General features: G+C 59.7%; 2 protein-coding genes across 13 annotated transcripts in view; one reads left to right on the top strand and one right to left on the bottom strand.

Moving 5' to 3' along the window:
* The first annotated feature begins 48 nt into the window (after positions 1 to 48).
* Positions 49 to 11779, top strand: SMCR8 (SMCR8-C9orf72 complex subunit). Of its 2 annotated transcripts, XR_012328366.1 has the most exons (3): positions 49 to 2911; positions 7419 to 9339; positions 10145 to 11779. XR_012328366.1 is itself a non-coding variant. In XM_033847139.2 (2 exons), exons 1-2 carry the CDS (start codon positions 552 to 554, stop codon positions 7870 to 7872), a joined length of 2814 nt encoding a protein of 937 aa, XP_033703030.1. In that variant the 5' UTR covers positions 49 to 551; the 3' UTR covers positions 7873 to 11779. The 2 variants fall into 2 exon arrangements, 1 of the variants encoding a protein (XP_033703030.1); XM_033847139.2 differs by having other exon boundaries at positions 7419 to 11779.
* SHMT1 (serine hydroxymethyltransferase 1) overlaps positions 11599 to 19168 on the bottom strand; it is a 60664-nt gene continuing 53094 nt past the window's right edge. For 8 of the 11 annotated variants that reach the window (XM_073797064.1, XM_033847143.2, XM_033847144.2 and 5 more), the window contains 7 exons: positions 17895 to 17976; positions 17294 to 17506; positions 15595 to 15711; positions 14305 to 14427; positions 13321 to 13557; positions 12781 to 12891; positions 11599 to 12576 (listed from right to left, as the gene is read on the bottom strand). In XM_073797064.1, the coding sequence (XP_073653165.1) occupies positions 12404 to 12576; positions 12781 to 12891; positions 13321 to 13557; positions 14305 to 14427; positions 15595 to 15711; positions 17294 to 17506; positions 17895 to 17976 (1056 nt within the window). In that variant the 3' untranslated portion in view covers positions 11599 to 12403. Of the gene's footprint in view, positions 12892 to 13320; positions 13558 to 14304; positions 14428 to 15594; positions 15712 to 17293; positions 17507 to 17894; positions 17977 to 19168 lie in introns of all 11 variants that reach the window. The other 3 variants (XM_033847149.2, XM_073797066.1, XM_033847148.2) reach the window with 3 other exon arrangements.

A 19168-nucleotide genomic window follows, 5' to 3' on the forward strand; every position in this document is an offset into this window, starting at 1 on the left:
CGGATCGGAAGTTGACGCGAACGCTTCCGGGTCTCGCGGCACGCTGTCTCGAGTCATGTGATACCAAGATGGCGGCGCCGCGGTAGCAGTCTCTGGGTTGTGGCGTCCGGGGAGTCGCGACGGTTTCTGCCCTCGGGCCGTGGGGGCTGCTACGCCTGGATGGTCCGTGCGGCGGCCCGTACCCCCGCACTGGGCACCTGTTCAGGGCTGAGGCTGTTGCCGTGGCGGTGGGTTCTGGGGAGTGCCGGTGACCTCTCTGCGGGTGCCCTGCGCCGGCTGTGGTCGCCCGAAGAGTAGAAGGGCAGCCGGCCTCCCGGTCTTCCCGACTCGCGGAGTTCCTCAAGCCTCCGAGAGCTCTGGAGGAGCCACAGCTCTGAGGGGCTGCGGGAGTTCGAGCCCGCGGGTATGTGATCGGCTGCCTCGTACCCCTGAGGGCGCAAAGAAGCCCGTAAGAACTTTGCTTCCTCCTCCAGAGGCCTGGCTCCCTCGCTTTGGCTACCCCCGCATTCATTCCCACTTCCTCTCAATGTACTCACCATATATCTGGAAATATGATCAGCGCCCCTGACGTGGTGGCCTTCACCAAAGAGGACGAATACGAGGAGGAACCTTACAATGAGCCGGCCCTGCCCGAGGAGTACTCGGTGCCGCTCTTCCCCTTCGCCAGCCAAGGAGCCAGTCCATGGTCCAAACTGTCCGGGGCCAAGTTCTCTCGGGACTTCATCCTTATTTCCGAGTTCTCTGAGCAGGTGGGACCCCAGCCCTTACTGACCATCCCCAATGACACCAAAGTTTTCGGTACTTTTGATCTCAATTACTTCTCTTTGCGGATCATGTCTGTGGATTACCAGGCCTCCTTCGTGGGCCATCCCCCTGGTTCTGCCTACCCCAAGCTGAACTTCGTGGAGGATTCCAAGGTCGTGCTGGGAGACTCCAAGGAGGGGGCCTTTGCCTACGTGCACCACCTCACCCTGTACGACCTGGAGGCCCGTGGCTTCGTGAGGCCCTTTTGTATGGCTTATATCTCAGCAGACCAGCACAAAATCATGCAGCAGTTCCAGGAGCTCTCAGCTGAATTTTCCAAAGCTTCAGAGTGCTTGAAAACAGGCAACAGGAAGGCATTTGCTGGGGAACTTGAAAAAAAACTGAAAGACCTGGATTACACCAGGACAGTGCTGCACACCGAGACAGAGATCCAGAAGAAAGCCAACGACAAAGGTTTTTACTCATCTCAGGCCATCGAGAAGGCCAATGAGCTGGCCAGTGTGGAGAAGTCCATCATTGAACATCAAGACCTGCTGAGGCAGATCCGCTCGTACCCTCATCGGAAGTTGAGGGGGTCCGATTTGTGTCCTGGGGAGATGGCGCACACCCAGGATCCGCCCAGCCAGGCAGCCACTACCTCTGACCCCGAAGAGTCTGCTGACAGAGACCATTACACCTGCAGACCCACCTACACCCCAAAACTCATCAAAGCAAAGTCCACCAAGTGTTTTGACAAGAAGCTGAAGACCTTGGAAGAGCTCTGCGACACCGAGTACTTCACCCAGACCCTGGCCCAGCTCAGCCACATTGAGCACATTTTCAGAGGAGACCTGTGCTACCTCCTGACCAGTCAGATCGACAGAGCACTCCTGAAGCAACAGCATATCACAAACTTCCTCTTTGAAGACTTGGTAGAGGTCGATGACAGGGGGGAAGAGAAACAGGAGAGTGCACCCCCTAAGCCCAGTCACGACAGGCCGCCTTCCAGGTCTGTAGAAGAATGTCCAGTTCCTCAAGTGTTAATTAGCGTGGGCTCCTACAAGTCCAGTGTGGAGTCCGTGCTAATCAAGATGGAGCAGGAACTTGGGGAGGAGGGGTCCAGGGAAGTGGAGGTGACAGAGTCAAGCAGTTTTGACCCCCAGGAAAACTTGGACTACCTGGATATGGACATGAAAGGAAGCATCAGCAGTGGAGAGAGCATTGAGGTTCTTGGCACGGAGAAGTCCACCTCTGTGCTGTCTAAGTCTGACAGCCAGGCCAGCCTCACGGTGCCCTTGAGCCCCCAGGTGGTCCGGAGCAAGGCTGTCAGCCACAGGACGATCAGCGGGGACAGTATTGAAGTCCTCAGCACCTGCCCCTCTGAGGCCCTCATCCCCGACGACTTCAAGGCCAGTTACCCAAGTGCCATTAATGAAGAAGAGTCCTACGCAGATGACGGTGGGGGAGCCATCCACTTCCAGGCAGGCCTCAGCCCGCCGGAGCTGGGGGAGGCCGAGGAGGGCGGCTCGGGGGTCACCCCGTCACAGACAGACTCCTGCTGCATTGGGAGGGAGGGTGGCACTCTGCGGGTGCCGCTCTCCACCCCGGGCCACACGCTCTCTGACGAGGACGGGGTCGTGAGTGTCCCCCCGCAGCGCTACCGGCAGAAGGACCAGGAGTTCCACATGGACTTCTCGGTGGAAAACGCCAACGCCTCTTCCCGAGACAGCGGTTCCGAAGGCTTCCCTGCTTATGAGCTGGACCCGAGCCACCTTCTGATCAGCCGGGACGGCAGTAAGACCAGCCTGGATGACCGCTCCGACGCCACCAGCTACGGGAGCAGCGTCATCTCCTCCAGCTCCGACAGGACTCCCTCTTCTGTTCCTCCCACTGGCCCCTCTTCCGAGAGGCATAAGAAGAGGGCGGGCCAGAACGCCTTAAGATTCATCCGCCAGTACCCCTTTGCCCACCCAGCCATCTACTCCCTGCTCAGCGGGAGGACGCTCGTGATCCTCGGGGAGGAGGAGGCCGCAGTCAGGAAGCTTGTGACCGCGCTGTCCATCTTTGTCCCCAGCTACAGCCTCCACGCCAAGCCCGTGAAGCACTGGGTGTCCTCTCCGTTGCACATCACGGATTTTCAGAAATGGAAGCTTATTGGTCTGCAGAGGTAATTGGTCACAGGTGGTGGGGATGGGCCCTGGCTGGTCAGAGATGAGGCTTCAGGTGGCCGTCCCTCTGGGTGAGGTTCACGAGTCGGTGTGGTGGCCCCAGAACCAGGAGGCCTGGCTTCCAGATTGGCCCCAGCACCAACTCGCTGTGTCGCTTTTGGCAAATCCTCTTCCTTTTCTGACCTGTTGCCTTGTCTGTCACATGAGGGGTTGCAGTTCCTAAGTGGTTCCCAACCTGGTCTGCACCCTGCTGTGTCAGAATGGTTTGGGAGGATTTTCTAGAATGCCGCAGGGTTGTGCTTGGGTTGGCCTGGGGTACGACGTGGAGTTCGCCTGGTGTGCAGCGAGGTTTGGGAACGACTGGACCGCTGGGTCTCAGGTCCCTGCTGAGTCTCTAACTCACGCTATGGGGTAAATGACTGAGGCGGGGTCTGCCTCTGAGGAGGGCAGGGGTGCTGGCAGAGGCAGCCGCCCCGGCTCTCCCTCCCCTGTCCCCTCTGCCCCAGGAGCCCATCCCCTCCCCCCGCCCCCTGGAAGCTTTCTCCTTTTTCCCCACGTCACTGGCTTGTGCTATAGCAGGTTCTTTTGGGTTTTTCCACGTTCTGCTTGTCTGGCTCGGGGGACTTCTGCCCTGGCGTGCGCACTGGGCTCACTTCTCTCCCCGCACCTGCCTTTGCTCACCTGAGACTCATGCGCGTCAAGCTGGGTGATGGTAGGAGTCCACTCTCTGGACTACGGAGAGGGCAGGAGGCCTTTCCTCCCTGTGGCAGTCAGCGCCTTTATGCGGGTCCCTGGCATCCGTGAGGTCAGCGTCCCAAGCCGCCTCGTGTTCGCCCTGCTCACGGCCACCTGACTCGCTCGATCCCTGGCCGCCCCGCGGGGGCATGGTGGTGGGATTCAAGCCCGGGGCGCTTCCACGTCCACTTCACTCTCGGGCCGTGCTGGCGGGGCTGGGGTACGAGCTGGAGGGGCCCTGCTCTGGGAGAATTCGTGCTCCGGAGGCCAGAGCCCGGCGGCACAGGGAGCAGAGAGCTCTGACGGGGGCGCCTCACATGGGAGGCGTGGGACGGGTGCCCGGAGGAGGTCTGAGGTCTCTGGCTTGAGTGGCAGGGAGGCTGGGGTCGCAGTGGGGGAACAGTGAGGACGGGCCTGCCAAACAGGGGCAAGCCCAGCCCGTGGGCATCGTGGGAGTGTGGACGCAGGGCCGAGGCTCAGCGGGTGCCCGGGCCCCCGCGCCCCTGCCGGCGCCAAGTTTGAGCAGGAGTCGGGGTGGGGGCAGGCCTTTAAGGGACTGTGTTTGGCTGCTGTTCTCGGTGGGATGACGGGCGGGCGGCCCCTACACACACACCTTCCCTTCTCCAACTCTCTCTTCTCACCCCAACCCCTGACCTTTGATTTTTTTTTGCCTCAAAAGATGGAGAATCTAAAACACACGTCAGTTTATCGACATCACCTGGCTTATCCAGGACCAGGTTCGGGATGGCCTTGCCCTTTCCAGAGGCTTCCCCTGAGCTTCCTTCCTTAGAACGCGGTGGCAGGCAAATGAGGTGCATCCTTCACGTCAGTTCCACTCTCCTGGGCACCCAACTGCAGTGCTGTGTTGAGAAGGATTCTGCGGCCCGGCGTGGCTGCACTGGGGAGCCAGCTGTGATCAATCACGATGTCTCTGGGATGCAGGTGGGGGTAGCGGCAGGTGGCAGTGTCCCTGGAAGGGGGCTGTGAGCTGCTCCTCCGCAGTGGGCACCTGGGCAGCGCCTTCCTCCCTCCTGGGAAAATAGTGGTCATTTGCCAGATACTTACTGAGAGCCATTACAGGCCAGCCGCTGTGCCTGGAGCCAGGATACAGGTGCGTCAGCAGGGGGGCGTCGCGTGACAGGGCTGCCCTCGCTCCCGTCCCAGCGTCACCACCCCGTGGGCTGGCGCTCCCCCAGGCTGTTTCCATTTGCACGAGGAAGACCTGCCTGGTGCTGGCAAGTGTCGGGGACCCATCGTGTCTGACCTGCGCCTGCTCCGTGCAGGCGCTGCTCTGACGTCCTGGGGGGCAGTGGAGGGGGGCGCCGATCGCCGTGTGGAAGGCAGGCCAGGTGGCCGGGGTGGAGCCGGACCCTCGCCTCCAGACTTGGAGCCGTGGAGGGTCCCTCCAGGAAAGCGGGAGGCCCGTCAGCAGTGACAGCTGAGACCTTTCTAGGGAATGTCTGGTGACTCGTCCCACGAAGCCCTCCCTCCCACACCCCTGAGCGCACACAGGTGCTGGGAATCGGGAGATCTGCCCCCGGAGGGCCCTGCTCCGGCGGGCACCACGGTCGACGGGTCAGGGACCTTGCCCCCCAGGGCACGTGTCACTGGAGGGTCGGCCGAGGGGCCAGGAGGAGAGAGGGGACTGGATTCGCTGCGGCTCACCCGAAGGCATCCCGGGCGGTGAGCAGCAGACCCGGTGGGGCAGCGCCATGAGGGGACGAGCCGTGGCCCCAGCTGTCGGGCGTGGAGGCTCCTGCCGCTACCCCGCGGAGCAGGGAATGGCTGCCCCCGGGATGCACGCAGAGCCCCGGCCCCGGGGGTGCCCAGAGCTGCAGGTGGCTAGTGAGACGGCCCCGCAGTCAGATCCAGCACTGAGACGGAGAGGCAGGTGGAGGCCCACCTGAGGGTCAGCATTTAAGGGTGTGAGCAGAGGGCTGCCTTTGTGTGTCTACGGGGCTCGGTCCCGGCTGCTGGATCAGTCTGGGATCCGAGAGCTGTGGCCTAGGACAGTCCCTTCCCCCTGCCTGGGCCCTTGGACTGTGTGTAGGACTGTTCCTCAGGACTCTTACCCCAGAACCACCAGTGGCATTGGCCCTGGATTTTTCTTTTTCCACTGAAGTAGGCCCTCTGCCTGGAAATGCTTGTCAGTCAGATCAGACATTTGTGCGTGTAAGAGACGGATAAACAATCAAGTTGGTTTCCCACGATTATAAATCAAACCCAGCAATAATCGGGTTGCTTACTAAGCAGCAGTGAGAAGGCCTGGACTGTTTGGAAGACAGCTCCATTCTGCGCGGGGAGGTGCTGGTGTTGCGTCAGAGGCCTTGGGTTGAATCCCGGCTCAGCCGCCTTCTACGTGGGTGACCTAGGACAAGCCACAGTCCCTCTGCGGGCCCAGTGTCCTCATCTGTGCAGAGTCCCCCCGCCACCCCGGCCGTAATGAAGTTCAAGACGGGGGTGGGCGGGGTGCTGCCCGAGGGACAGAGGCCCGGCCGCACCTCCTCCCGTGTCATCTGGCCTCCGGAGGAGCTTTGAGGGGAGCCAATGAAGGAAGAGTTTGGAGGCGCAAAAGAGGTGGTGCCGCCGTGGGCGGGAGTAGGCTGGGGCACCAGAGCCTGGGGAGAGGCTGGCCTGAGGTGGGCGGCAGCCAAGTGTAGGGCAGGAAGATGAGGTGAGGCATTTAGCTCGTGGCCCAGCCCCCGGGGGGGGAGGTAAGGGTCACCCAGGAGCGGGCGGGGAGCCGCCGGCAAGTCTGACTCCTCGTGGCCTGTGGTGGGGGGCCCGGCCCCGCTTGCCCCTGCGCCTGCCGTGCTCTGCAGTCCCCAGAGCCCACCTCTCTTAGGACTCCGAGGCCCCTCCTCCAGTGCCTTCCCAGCCCGCGGCCGCTGCTGTGGACACGGAGGCCATGCCTCCCCTCACTGGGCCGGCTCGTGTGCGTGTCCTTTCTTCCCGGCCAGGCCAGGCCCCAGGTCACTGCCTGGAATACGCTAGGCGCACGATAAACGACTGTCAACTCTACAAGAAGAGAACACCCATGAGGGGGAAGTATGATGAGGTGACCTCAGTCCCAAGAGACCGTCAGTCCTTTTACAACTACTTCACAAGCCCCAGCTTCCAGAGGAGCGTCAGTGTGTGAAGCGGCTGGTCAGCCAGCCGTTTGCTGGATTCTGCAGGGTAATCCCAGCTCCTCTGGGAGACCTGGTCTAGACGGGGTGGTCAGGGGCCGCTTACTGAGGCCGACACTCTGGCCTCCTTCCCTCGCTGAGTGAACCCGGCCTGCCTGTCTCTGATGTGCCGGGCACGGCAGGGGGTGCGGTCCTGGGTCTGCAGGAGCTCCTGGCGCCACACCGGTCAGTGCCAGGCCGGTGGCGAGGGCCAGACGCTGTCCTGAGCGCCACAGCCTGTGCCTCCGCTGTGACGCCAGAGGCAGGACCATCGTCCTTGCCTCACAGACGAGGCTCGGAAGTTAAGGACCTTGCCCCGGGTCACAGAGCAAGAACGAGGAGCGAACAGGTCCGGGAGGGGCCCCACGGAAAGCCTGGGGAGGGACAGCTGGGGCGTCAGGGGCAGCAGGAGGCAGGTCGTCAGGGCCTCGTGGGCCACACTAGGCACTTGACCTTGGTCGTGAGAGGGGTGAGGAGCCTCGAAGGCCGTGGTGGCCAGACCTGCCTTCCAGAGTGTGCCGGCGAGTGGGGCCGGGTGGGGGCTGGCCTCACGGCAGGGGCCCACCCCAGCTTCTGCCTCCTGACCTTGGCCTGTGTGTTTCAGGGTGGCGTCCCCCGCCAGTGCCGGCACTCTCCACGCCCTGAGCCGCTACAGCCGCTACACGAGCATCCTGGACCTGGACCGGAAGACCCTGCGCTGCCCCCTCTACAGAGGCACCCTGGTGCCCCGGCTGGCGGACCACCGCACACACATCAAGCGGGGCAGCACCTACTCCCTGCACGTGCAGAGTGTGCTCACGCAGCTCTGCGCCAAGGCCTTCCTCTATGCCTTCTGCCGCCACCTGCACCTGCCTGCCCGCGGCACGGAAGCTGAGGGGTTGGCCGCCAGCCGCCAGGCCAGCTTCTTGCAGCTGAACCTGGGGCTGGTGAACGAAGACGTCAAGGTGGTCCAGTACCTGGCAGAGCTGCTGAAGCTACACTACACGCGGGAGCCTTCCGCAGCCGGCCAACCCGTGCTCAGGTTCGACTACGTCCCCAGTTTCCTATACAAGATCTGAGGTCAGGCCCGGCCACTGTGACCAAGACCTGTGACTCGGTACGGGGAGGGCGTTGGCATGACCGGGGGTCTTCTGAGCTGTTTAGACTTCTGGTGTCGTTGGCAGGAAGGAAACCGAGGTGGCAGCCGTGGTTCCCAGGTGGCTCTGGGCAAGGACGGTGGGGGCACTGGCCCCCTGGTGGCATCTGGAAGGACGGTAACAGCTCGCGGCCCCTTGGAGAGTGGCCTGGGGTTGGGACTGGGGGCCAGGGCAGAAGAAAGCTTCGGCACTGTGATGAGGGACAGGGAGGCGGAGCCTGCAGGGAGGACCACGCCGGCCCTCTTGCGCAGCAACATCAAGGGGAGCAGCCATTAACTGGATTATTTGGTCGAAAGCAGGACAATGGAACGTCCATTGCCTAGTGCAGACCCCAGCCGGACCTTTCGCGTGCCCTTGTGGAGCCGCCCTCCCAGGGGAGGTCCCTGGATGCTCCCTGCCCTGTCCTCACGTCCTCGCCAGGCATGGAGGGGCCTGCCGCTGGGCTCCCAGGCTCAGCGGAGTGACCAGTCACTGGCCCCTGGTCATCAGAACCGCTGTCGTGGGGGCCTGGGCACAGGCTTCCTGCTGTGCGGGCGAGGAGCCACCAGCTGTCCTGGGGGTGCCGACACTGTCCTCTCGGGGAGGGTCTGCAGATGGGCTGGCGCTCGCCCGGCAGAGGTCACCGCAGACCGTCGCTACCACTTCACTACCTCACGGGGTGTCGCGGGCACGGGGCAGCCAGCGGGCTGGGATCTCCTCCGGGAAGGCCGTGCTGGCCTGGAGCACACGCACTCACAGCAGCTCGTTCCGCCCCAGCTGAGTCCCAGCCCCACTTCCTGTTTACCCACCAGGACCCTCCTGACACAGTTACCACTGGTGTGTGTAGGTGGATGGTTTTTTGCAACCTTGAAAATGTCATACTTTTCTTCTTTAAGTTGTTTGTCCCTAAGCAGGGAGAACTCTTGGTATTACTGCTTTTTAATTTTTTTCCCCAAGTTGTGGTAAAACGCACCTGAACCAGCCATAGTGGTTGCTCCTGAGCATGCGTGCGTGTCTGCCAGGGCCGTGTTCTGTGTCGTCAGAGTCCTGCTGTTGAGACCTGGTCCGCCACCAGCTTTGCAGCACACCACAGCGGTCAGGACCCCCGGTGACCAAGGAGGCTTCGTATCATCTCTTTCCCGTGGCCCTCCCTGCCCAGGCTTCTGGTCAGGGTCCCCATTCCTGCCAGAGTGTGATTCTGCTCCGGAGGCCGTGACCAAGGCCCACTGTGACAGGGCTGCCACCGCATCTCCTCGGGTCCTCGCACCTGTGCTGTCACCTGTGTCCCTCAGAGAGGCGTCTCCAGGGACCACATGGCAGCTTCCGAACGTGCAGTGTGGGTGCTGGTGGGAAGGCTGCCCTCCTGTTACCACCGCCCCCCTTGTGTTCAGATGCTGCTTTGTTTTCTAGGTAGGTGGCTAATTGCATCTACTTGGGCCTCCTGGGACACGAGCTTGTGACACCTTATGTCCGAGGGAAGAGCGGTCCATGGGGCCCAAATGACCAGATGGGAAGCGATCATGGGCCCACCCCTGTTTCGTTCCCGGGCCACCAACATGGCCTCTGTGGTTCACACCTCGCACCTGGGAAGCCAGAAAGGGCAGCAGGTCAGTCACACTGGCCTAGAAGCGAAAGTCCACTCTGGAGGGTGTTTGTGCAGAAGCTCCGCCTCGGGCGAGCCCTGCCGGTGCGAGAAGGCCTGGCCATGGGGCGGCCGCAGAGAGGGCACCCAGAGCCCCTCTCCTGAGCTGTTTCTTCATTGAGGAGTAGAGCTGTATTCGCTGACTAGTGGCTGAACTCCAGCATTTAAATTTTGGTTAAAATCCAGCTTTGCAGCGTGGCAGTTTCACAGAATGCTTGATGCCAAGTATGTTTCTCTTCAAAGGGAGCTCAAAGGGGAACCAGGCCCTCCCGGCCCCGCCACGCTGGGGACTGGAACCTGCCAGGAGTCTCAGATGCACCTGAGTCTGAGTGGTGGGGGCCTGTGCAACGAACTCATCTCGTCGGGAATCTTAAGAGGTTTTCCCTGGTAATAGGTCAGCAAGCGTCCAAATGCTGAGAAACGCTTCAAAAATCAGAGGGTGTCAGTGCCCTTAGTACTTTTTCAATTCTAAGTATTGCCTCGAAGGCCCAGGCACCAAAACCTTGAGGTTTGTTTCAACTTCACTTCCAGTCCATTACCTGCCCCCCAACCCTGCCTTTTTTCTTTTTCCAGTACACAGGCCTCTCACTGTTGTGGTGTCTCCCGTTGCGGAGCACAGGCTCCGGACACGCAGGCTCAGCGGCCATGGCTCACGGGCCCAGCCGCTCCACGGCACGTGGAATCTTCCCGGACTGGGGCACGAACCTGCGTCCCCTGCATCGGCAGGTGGACTCTCAACCACTGCGCCACCAGGGAAGCCCCCACCCTGCCTTTTTAAAGCAGTCCAGGTTAAGAAGAACCTGCCCAGGCTGGCATTTATGCAGTAGTGATTTCCAGAAGCTCCACGGTAGACATCAGCTGAACCCTTTTCTAGCACCTGTGGCCCTGGGGACCCTACTCCTTTAGTAGAATCTGGAAATGGGCTGTGATAGCCCAGCTGCCATTTCCTATCTAGCTCTGAATTTCTTGCTTCAGATCAGTTACTGTGTGCAAAGTATCATAGACTTCATCCCCAAACAAGTAACAAATCCCATGTCAAAATCCCAGGATGGCCGATAGATTCTCCCCAGAGTGCCAGGGCTGCTGCAGCTCGTGACACGTCCCTGGAGGCCCAGCAGCCTGGAAGATCTCGCACGCAGCTCGCCACCCACTCCACCACTGCTGGGCGCGTTCCCCCCCCCCTTCCCAGCCTGATGGCGCCTGGCCGGTCAGCTTCTCCACATGGCCCACGTCATCTTTGCACAGGCAGGAGCCCTCCTGGGCTGGTGCGGTCCATCAGTCCATGTGGACAGCCTTCGGAGGCACCAGCCCCCCAAGCCAGCATCAGCTCTTACCTCCCATCTCCCTAGAGGCTCAAGAAAGTGCCTTGGCTCGTGCTTTGAAGCAAACCAGCTAGCTTTCTGGCTTTTTCCCAATATTGTGATAGAAACTGATACAACTGGAATATTTGAGAGAGAGATGGTATTAACATTGCAAAAAGGAAAAGTATCAAATCTCTACTTCTGGCTGGAAGGAAAACCAGCCTAGCCTCAGCTAAGGCTGGAGCACACCCAGCTGTTCTGAGCCCGTCCTGCTTTGAGGTTTGGTTTCAGCTGCGGGGAGGAGGGAGCACTTGGCCATGAATCAAGTGCTGGTCTGGGGCCTAGCCTCCCGGGAGTGCTTGTGTGGTGGCCTTTGTCTCCTGCGGGGGCGGGGGGAAGAGTCAAGCTCCTGGGTGTAAGGCTGTTTCCACAGCTGTGGAGGTGGCAGCCACCCTGCCCGCTGCGCTGGAGCCCTGGGGCGTCAACTGCAGCTGTGTTAAGGCCACGGTGAGAAGCATAGTGCGTGAGGACGTCGTATTTGTCATTTTTTGAAAACCTGTATTATTACTGCATGCTCCTCGTCGTGTGTGAGCGTGAGTCCCACCGGGTGAGCCGTGGTCACTGCGGCCAGGGCGAGAGCACGCTGCACGCCACATGCGTGCCTGCAGCTCCCGGTGTGGCTGCACCAGAGTTCAACCAGTCATGCCAAACCAATAGTAGGAGGTGTACTTTTTAAGAAATTAATTTATTTGAGTTGAGATATTTTTGAGATATAAAAATTGGTTGTATTTTTTAAAGCTATAATTCTTGTAGACATTCTGTGGTTAAAAATTTGTGCTTATTATAAATGGTCATCTATGTTTTGCACTTGAGATTTGTGAAAAATAAAGTTTCTGTGGGAAGGTGACCTCTGGTTTCCTGATCACGGGAGGGAGGTGGTTGTCTGCTCAGCGGCTTGGGACCAGGTTTCCTGGCCTGCCTGCCCTGGGCTGGGGGAAGGGGATCACATCCCCCTCCCGCCCAGGTGCTGTAAGCGGCCCTCCCACGGAGCTGGGTGGCACCTGAATAGACCCGTCTAACTTGTGATTCTGATTGAAAGCACAGCAGAAGGGCCAGGACGCTCCCTCCTCGTTTGCGACGGTTATAACTGAGTCCTCCTTTGGTGCCCACGGGGGAGCAGATAGCAACGGGCAGCTCTTCCAAGCTCGAACTTCGGTGCTTCTGGCTGCCGCAGCAAGTCAGGGAAGCCCAGGGACTCTTAAGAGTGGAGTCTTCCCAGTAACCCTGCCCTCCACCCGTCTGGATAATTAAGGCTGAATGGCTAAATTGTATTTCATTTTTCCAGAACAACTATACGTAGCTGTGAGAAAGTGAGGTTCACATTTAAACTCCTTAATAACTTGTCCCAGGATGACTAACACTGAGCCTTAAACAAATGTTGGTTTGTGAACAAGGTAAAAAAAGCAAAGTCCGAAACAGGGCCTGTGTGGGGCCTCCAGGGCACTGGGTCCCTGGGCGGGCGGGCACTCCTCTAGAAGTCGGGCAGGCCGGGCAGAGGGAAGAGGGCGGCGAAGCTCTCCACCTCTGCCCTGAGTGCCGCCACAGCCCGCTGATGATCCTCGGCCCCTGCCAGCTTCTCCGTGAACTCCTTCAGGGTAGCCTTCACCCCCACGGTGTCCTGGATCTGCAGGGTCAGCTCTATCCCTGCACCAGCGAGAGACGCCACTGCCCGTGTGCCCCCGGCGGCCGGGCCCGACTGCTCTGCTGTACACGCGCCCGCCACCCTCTCAGCCCACGCGGTCTGCTGGGCGATGCTCTGGCTCCCGGCCCTGCTCCAGCCTTGACGCAGAGCCGTCCTTCATCCCGACCGCACAGCCCCACGCGGCCAGTGTCCACGCCTCTCCTCACCTCTGTGAATAAAATGGGCAACTTTTTGGAAATCTTCTTCCAAGAGTCCTCGGGATGTCAGCGCCGGGGTCCCCAGGCGCAGTCCGCTGGGCCGCAGGGCGCTTTTGTCACCTTCAAGAGAAACAGGCTCTGTCCCTGGGCTGCACCTGTCTCCCCACTGACCGTCGGGCACTGGGAAGGGGCTCGTGGGCAAAAGGAATAGGCCCACGGACGCTGGCTCACACCTCGGCTGCGCTACTTGAAATATCAGGAGAGCCGCCTTTTGCGACGTGGTCCTTGCTCCTGACACCAGGGCAGCATCTGTCTGGGTTTCAGGGGCATCGCCCACATCTTATTCACGACCGGCTGAGAAATGCAGCCGGTTTTCCAGAGGCCCCAGCCTCCCTCTCCCTCTCCGTCCCCAGCGGGGTCAGCGCCGTGTCAGAGGGGGCGGGCAGGAGAGCACGGCCTGGCCCCATCCAACGCTGCACATCTTGTCCCCAGAGCCAAGTCACCATCGGCCTTGAGAGGTGCAGACAGGAGAGGGCTGAGGACGCTCACCTGGGCAGGTGTTCTTGTTGCAGGCGATGGAACAGGCTTCCAGCACCTTCTCAGCCCGGCCGCCGTCTGTGCCTTTGGAGCGGAGGTCCACGAGGATCAAGTGGTTGTCAGAACCACCTGGAAACCGGGTTAGACACATGGAAGCCAAACCCGTGCCGAGCCAAGGGATCTTTCTCTTCCAAAGAAACGGGGGTGTGTGACCCCCCACCACGTGTCCTGCGGGGCTGTCATCACCTGCTGAAGACCATATACCCCAGGGCCTCAGAGTTTGAGAAGAAGCAGAGTAGTTTAAAAAGGGAACCTGAGGATGTAGAGGGGGCTGAGGGCAAACGACCAGCCCAGGCGGCCCGCTGCCACATCCCAACCTGTCAGGCGCCAGGGCAGCACCTCGAAGCCTGTTGGGGTGATGACGTCATCTGGGAATGTGCCCCTTTTCTCTAAGTCCACCCGCAAGGCTCCCTCTGAGGGGGCCTCAGAGTAGCGGGCAGTGGGCGATCTAGGTGACAGGGTGACGGGCACGTCAGGTGCAGACACTGCCAGCCATCGTGTGCTTTAACCCCAATGCTGCGAGGATGATAGTATTTTCAAAGTGGTGCAGAAGAGATATGGAAGAACTTTCTGGAACGGCCCAAGGAATCTTCCAAGCACCTGATCTTCACTTTGAACTCTAGTTAATCCCTGGGTTAACTAGACCCCCATCGCTGACTTAGGCGATGACCGCGGCTTCAAAGACGCATGTGGCCTAAGCGGATGTGCGGCTCTGGACCCACAGCCCCCTTGCTTGCCACGTGGCTTTAGGAACTTCAGACGCCCATTTGTAAAATAAGACCAGCGATTCCCAAAGCTATCTCGAGGTTTGAACGAGGTCGTGTATACAGAGCTGCGGGGATCCCGAGTCACCCCAAGGCTGTGGCCACCGTGCCCAGGCCAGGACCCTACAGCCACACCCTGACAGGGCCGGGACGGGCTCTGTTCCTGTCGTACCTGTGACCACTTTGTAGCCCAGCGCCATCAAGGTCTCGGCCAGAGCCCTGCAGTTGGCCAGCACCTGGCGCTGGTAGAGTCTGAACTCCGGAGTCATGGCCTGCTTCAGAGCCACCGCCACCCCTGGCAGGAGATGAAGACAGACCGTGAGTCAAATAAACACCCGTCTCCACTTGGGCTTCCCAGCTTCTCAGTGTCACCCAGGGCGGCAGGTTACATCTCCTCCCAAAATGATCCCTTTTAACCCTGCAATTACCCGGCTAAGCCTCAGACCTCTCTCTCTGAGCAAGTGCTTTTGAGGTGGCCTCTCTCCAGCATGAAGTCTCGGGCTAAGGAAATCACCAGGGGAGAGCTGTTCCCAGCAAGATGGATTTTATGTCTTTTTTAAGCTCGACGTGTGTAAACGGATCACTTAGCTGCTGATGCTTTGATGCCAAATTATGCACCTTTCAGAGCAGAGTCCAGATGAGAGGTACAGGCCTGACCTACCTGCACACCCAGACTCCTCTGGGACCTTGTTCGATCCCCAGGGCTGCTTAAAGGGGCACAGAGATGGAGGAGGATGCAAACCACGTGCCCACGTCCTGGCACAGGAGCCCCCAGTCCGTGTGTGGAGAACGGCCTGGAGAGGCTGGAGGGCTGGCATCCCCCCACTGGAGGGCGCTGAGCGGGTGGGTGTAAGGGGAGCGGCCCCTGCCCACTCTGGAGCCTAAAACTCCCCCTTCACTGCTCCCTCCACACCCCTTCTCGTATACACCGGTACTTCTCCTGACGGTCTCCCAATGGGGACAGGACACCTTTGTCCTGGCTCCCCCACCAACTGCTCTGCTCCAAAGACGGAGTAAAAGCTCTGAGGTCATCAGATTTTCTAAGGCTCGGGTACAACCAGAGAAGGAGTATGTCTATGACAGCTGCTGGGCCATCATGGAATAGGACCTAGGAGGTACCAGCGTGGCCCCAAAGTCAAGGCCGAGGGTCAGACACGGGTGTCGCCGTCCTCTCCCCTGGAGGCCAGGAGACCAGGGGAGGGCCGCCCGCCCGCTCCGTGCTCCTTCGGCTGTGCAGTCTTCCGTTGTCAGGTCCCCTCCCCGCGGTTTCTCAGGGGCTCAGGTGGGGCCTGCCCGACTCAGTGGAGTGGCCGTCACCTCTGTCCCTGCTGACATATGCACTGCTCCCCTTCCCTGACTCGTCAGCACCTCTTAGACAGTGCACACGCTCTGGGGGACGGGCTATGGGGGAGCTGCCCGAGGCGTGTGGCCACGGGGCCTGGGCAAGGTGGGTCTGCATTACCAGCAATGGCGTGGTTGTGGGGGCCCCCCTGCAGGCCTGGGAACACAGCAGAGTTGATGAGTGACTCCAGGTTGTAGCGAGTCTCTCTGCCCGTCTTCGGGTCCACGCTGCGCACTCCTGGACATAAGACAACACGGGACATGGGACAGGCGATCCCCTGTTTTCTCCCCACCTGGACACAGACCCGGCCCCACTCCTGGAGGCAATGCTGCAGGCCAGGGAGGGTGCTTGTTCCCAGGGGGGCTGGGTGGGGGAACCACCCTTCCTTTGACCCTTCAAAGGTCAAAGGAAGGGGCTTCCCTGGTGGTGCAGTGGTTAAGAATCTGCCTGCCAGTGCAGGGGACACGGGTTCGAGCCCTGGTCCGGGAAGATCCCACATGCCACGGAGCAACTAAGCTCATGTGCCACAACTACTTAGCCTGCACCCTAAAGCCTGCAAGTCACAACTACTGAGCCCACGTGCCTAGAGCCCGTACTTGGCAGCAATGAGAAGCCCGTGCACCGTAACTAGAGAAAACCCGCGTGCAGCAACAAAGACCCAATGCAGGCAAAAAAAAAAAAAAAGTGAAAGGAAAGATGAAAATGTCCCTCCACTGAGATAGTAACAAAGAATACACCTCGGGCATATTTCCTCAAAGAACTGTCCAAGAGAGCAGTCTTCCAAGATGACTCCTTTAGGGGAGACGTGACTCATTTGGCCAGAAACGGAGAAGCTTCCTTTCTGAGAAAAGTTAAGGACCAGTAATAAGAGCTGCCAGTGTCTCCATGGAGCTTCTTGTGAGCCAGGAACTGCTCTGAGCAGTTTCCCTAAATTCATTCATTCGATCCTCACAACAGCAGTCCCCAGGGACAGGTACTATTATTATGATCCCTACTCTGGAGGTGAGGAACTGAGGCACAGAGAGGCTGCACAACTAGCCAAAGATCACACAGCACATCCATGGCAGAGCCAGGACTTGCTCCGCCTGGAGGGTCAATCGAATATCACCAACATACAGTGGGGAAAACAAACGTCTCCCCAGCAGGTGGGAAAGGCCGCCTGCCTCAGAAACCTGAACACAACTGAGGAGGGGCCTCTGAGGGGCACAGAGGCAGCAGGGCCCTGAGAAGCCCAGTGGGCACATGGTGTATCCAGTCCTGGCCAGCGGCTGGGCAAGGGGGTCCCGCAGGGGGTAAAAAGAGATGCGGTCACCAGAGGGGGGTTCTCTCTGCTGACGTGAGGTTAGTGCACCGGGACTGGAGACTATGAGACCCTAATCCTGCTTCTCAGGAATGGGACTCCCAAATAAGGGGACACATGCACGTAGGCTCCATCATGGGGAGGAAAAATTCCTCACTCAAACGACAAACTCCTACCATGGTTTACACATCAGTGTCTTATGGTTTGATTATTGAGTCTTTCTCTGGGAGAAACATGCTACAGTAAGTTCACCAAAATAACGCTGCACCGCGAGGTCTCTGAGAGCCCCGCCAGCCACGCACACCCTCCTGTCACCCCAACATCTTCCACTCAACAGGATAAGTTGAGCCACAGGACGCTGGCCCCCAGGACACCCTTCCCCTTCCCCCTTCCCCCGGACCTGGACAGCTGTGCTCAGGGCTTCCTGCTCCTTACAGCATCTGGGTCAGTCTTCCTGGCTCCCTAAACCGACTGTGGGCCCCAAGAAGAAAGGCAGCCCTGGCCCCGCCAGGAGCGCACCCTTCCTGTAGAAGATCATGCCGGCGCGGCAGCCCCGCAGAGTCTTGTGGGTGGTGGTGGACACCACGTGGCAGTGCTCGAAGGGGGAGGGCACCACGCCGGCCGCCACCAGCCCACTGATGTGTGCCATGTCGGCCATGAGATACGCCCCGTTGTCGTCAGCGATCTCACGCAGCCGGGCGTAGTCCAGGTTCCGGGAGTAGCAGCTGGTCCCTGAGATGGCAAGGGTGACACTGAGTCAGCTCGAGAGCAGAGCCGCCTCGGTTGGGCACGATGTCTGAAAGCCGGCCTTGCCCCCTCTAAGGCCTGAGGATGGAAACGAGGGACGCCTGCAAATCCCGCCTGTGCCAAAGGCGACCCCCTGCTCTCTGCCCCTGTGTTGCGTGGCTGGGGCGGCCCCTGGCCATTAGCAGCCCAACTAGGCAGGGGCCAACATGTCCAGATGCTTCTGGGGAACAGTGCAGGACTAATGGTCCTGACAGAAAAGGAAACAGACCCAAGCAGCTCAGCTGCGCGGCAGAAACCAGCAGGGAATGAGGACAGGGTGGGAACAGCACACAAGCTTGTTTGTGAGAGGCTGGGGCCCCGCCGGGCTCCTCACCTGCGATGATGAGCTTCGGGTGGAAGAGGCGGGCATTCTCCTCCAGCTGGTCGTAGTTGATGTAGCCGGTGTCGGGGTTCACCTGTGGACAGCACGGAGACGGGGGCTTGGGCCACTTCTTCCTGCCTGGCTGTCGAGGGTAAGAGGACTCCCTCCACCTGCCCAGAGCTCTTTGCTGCCCTCGCTGCCAACCAGGACTTGTGGGCGAGACGGGGCACAAGTGCTTAGGCAACGAGGCATCATGGCTCTCGGACAGGATGCCCTGGGGGTCCTGGGCGAAGAGCGAGCCCTGCTCCTGACTCGCCGCAGAAGGAACCAGAGGGACAAACATGCAGCACGTGTGCGGGTGCGAAGGCCCTGCCGCCTCACCCCATGTCCGTCTAGTCCAGACACATGAGGCGAAAAGAAGAGAGAAAGGCTCGGGGGCTCAAAGGCCACCCAGGCCGACGCTACTCGGACACCTCGATTGTGCACCACGAAGGCCTAGAACCAGTAACGGATCAGCAAGGCCCCCGGTTACAGGGCTGAAAAACAAAGGTTGTGTGTGTGTGTGTGTGTGTGTGTGTAGGAAAAAATAGAAAACAAAATTTTAATAATATCATTACATTAGTTTTGAAAAACTGTAAAATATTTAACAAAAGATGAACAAGACCTCTGCACAAAGCACTATTGAGAAAAACTTAAAAACACCTAAAAAGAGTAATTAAGGCAGCGTGTGCTTGCAGGACGATCTGACAGACAGAACTGAGCCCAGAAGCAGAATCCCTTGTGCTGGAAGGCCACCCGCATGGTGAGGACGGTGGGGCGGGGGGGGCCCTGCAGGAAGGAGGCCTTCCGGTCGCGGTACTAGGCCAGGTGGGTGCCCACCTGTCACCGGGGCACCGACCTCACCCCATACACAGAAATCCCTTCCCAACAGACCACGGATCCATGTGCAGCATGTAAAACACAACACCTTTTTTTCCGGGGGGTCGGGGGGAACTCATTTCTTAGTAATTTCAGTTTATTAAAGTTGTGTTAAAGCACTTGTGCTGGGGAGTGGGTATAACCACAGAGGGGTCGCTGTAGGGAGACTTTAGGGGCCTGGGAGCCCCTGGGGAGGAGGTGGTTGGAAGCCCCTGCCCCCGCAGAGGGAGGATTCAGGTTGGGTGGGCGCCCTTTCCAAATGAAAAAGGTGCCTGCAGCTTAGCACAGTTACAGAGCTTGTGTGAGACGTCGCTGGGACCGGCGGAAGGATGCTCTGGGGCTTGGTCTGGGGCTTTGTTTCAAGGGCA

The sequence above is a fragment of the Tursiops truncatus genome, chromosome 20 (assembly GCF_011762595.2).
Source record: "Tursiops truncatus isolate mTurTru1 chromosome 20, mTurTru1.mat.Y, whole genome shotgun sequence".
In the NCBI taxonomy this organism is placed as follows: Eukaryota; Metazoa; Chordata; class Mammalia; order Artiodactyla; family Delphinidae; genus Tursiops; species Tursiops truncatus.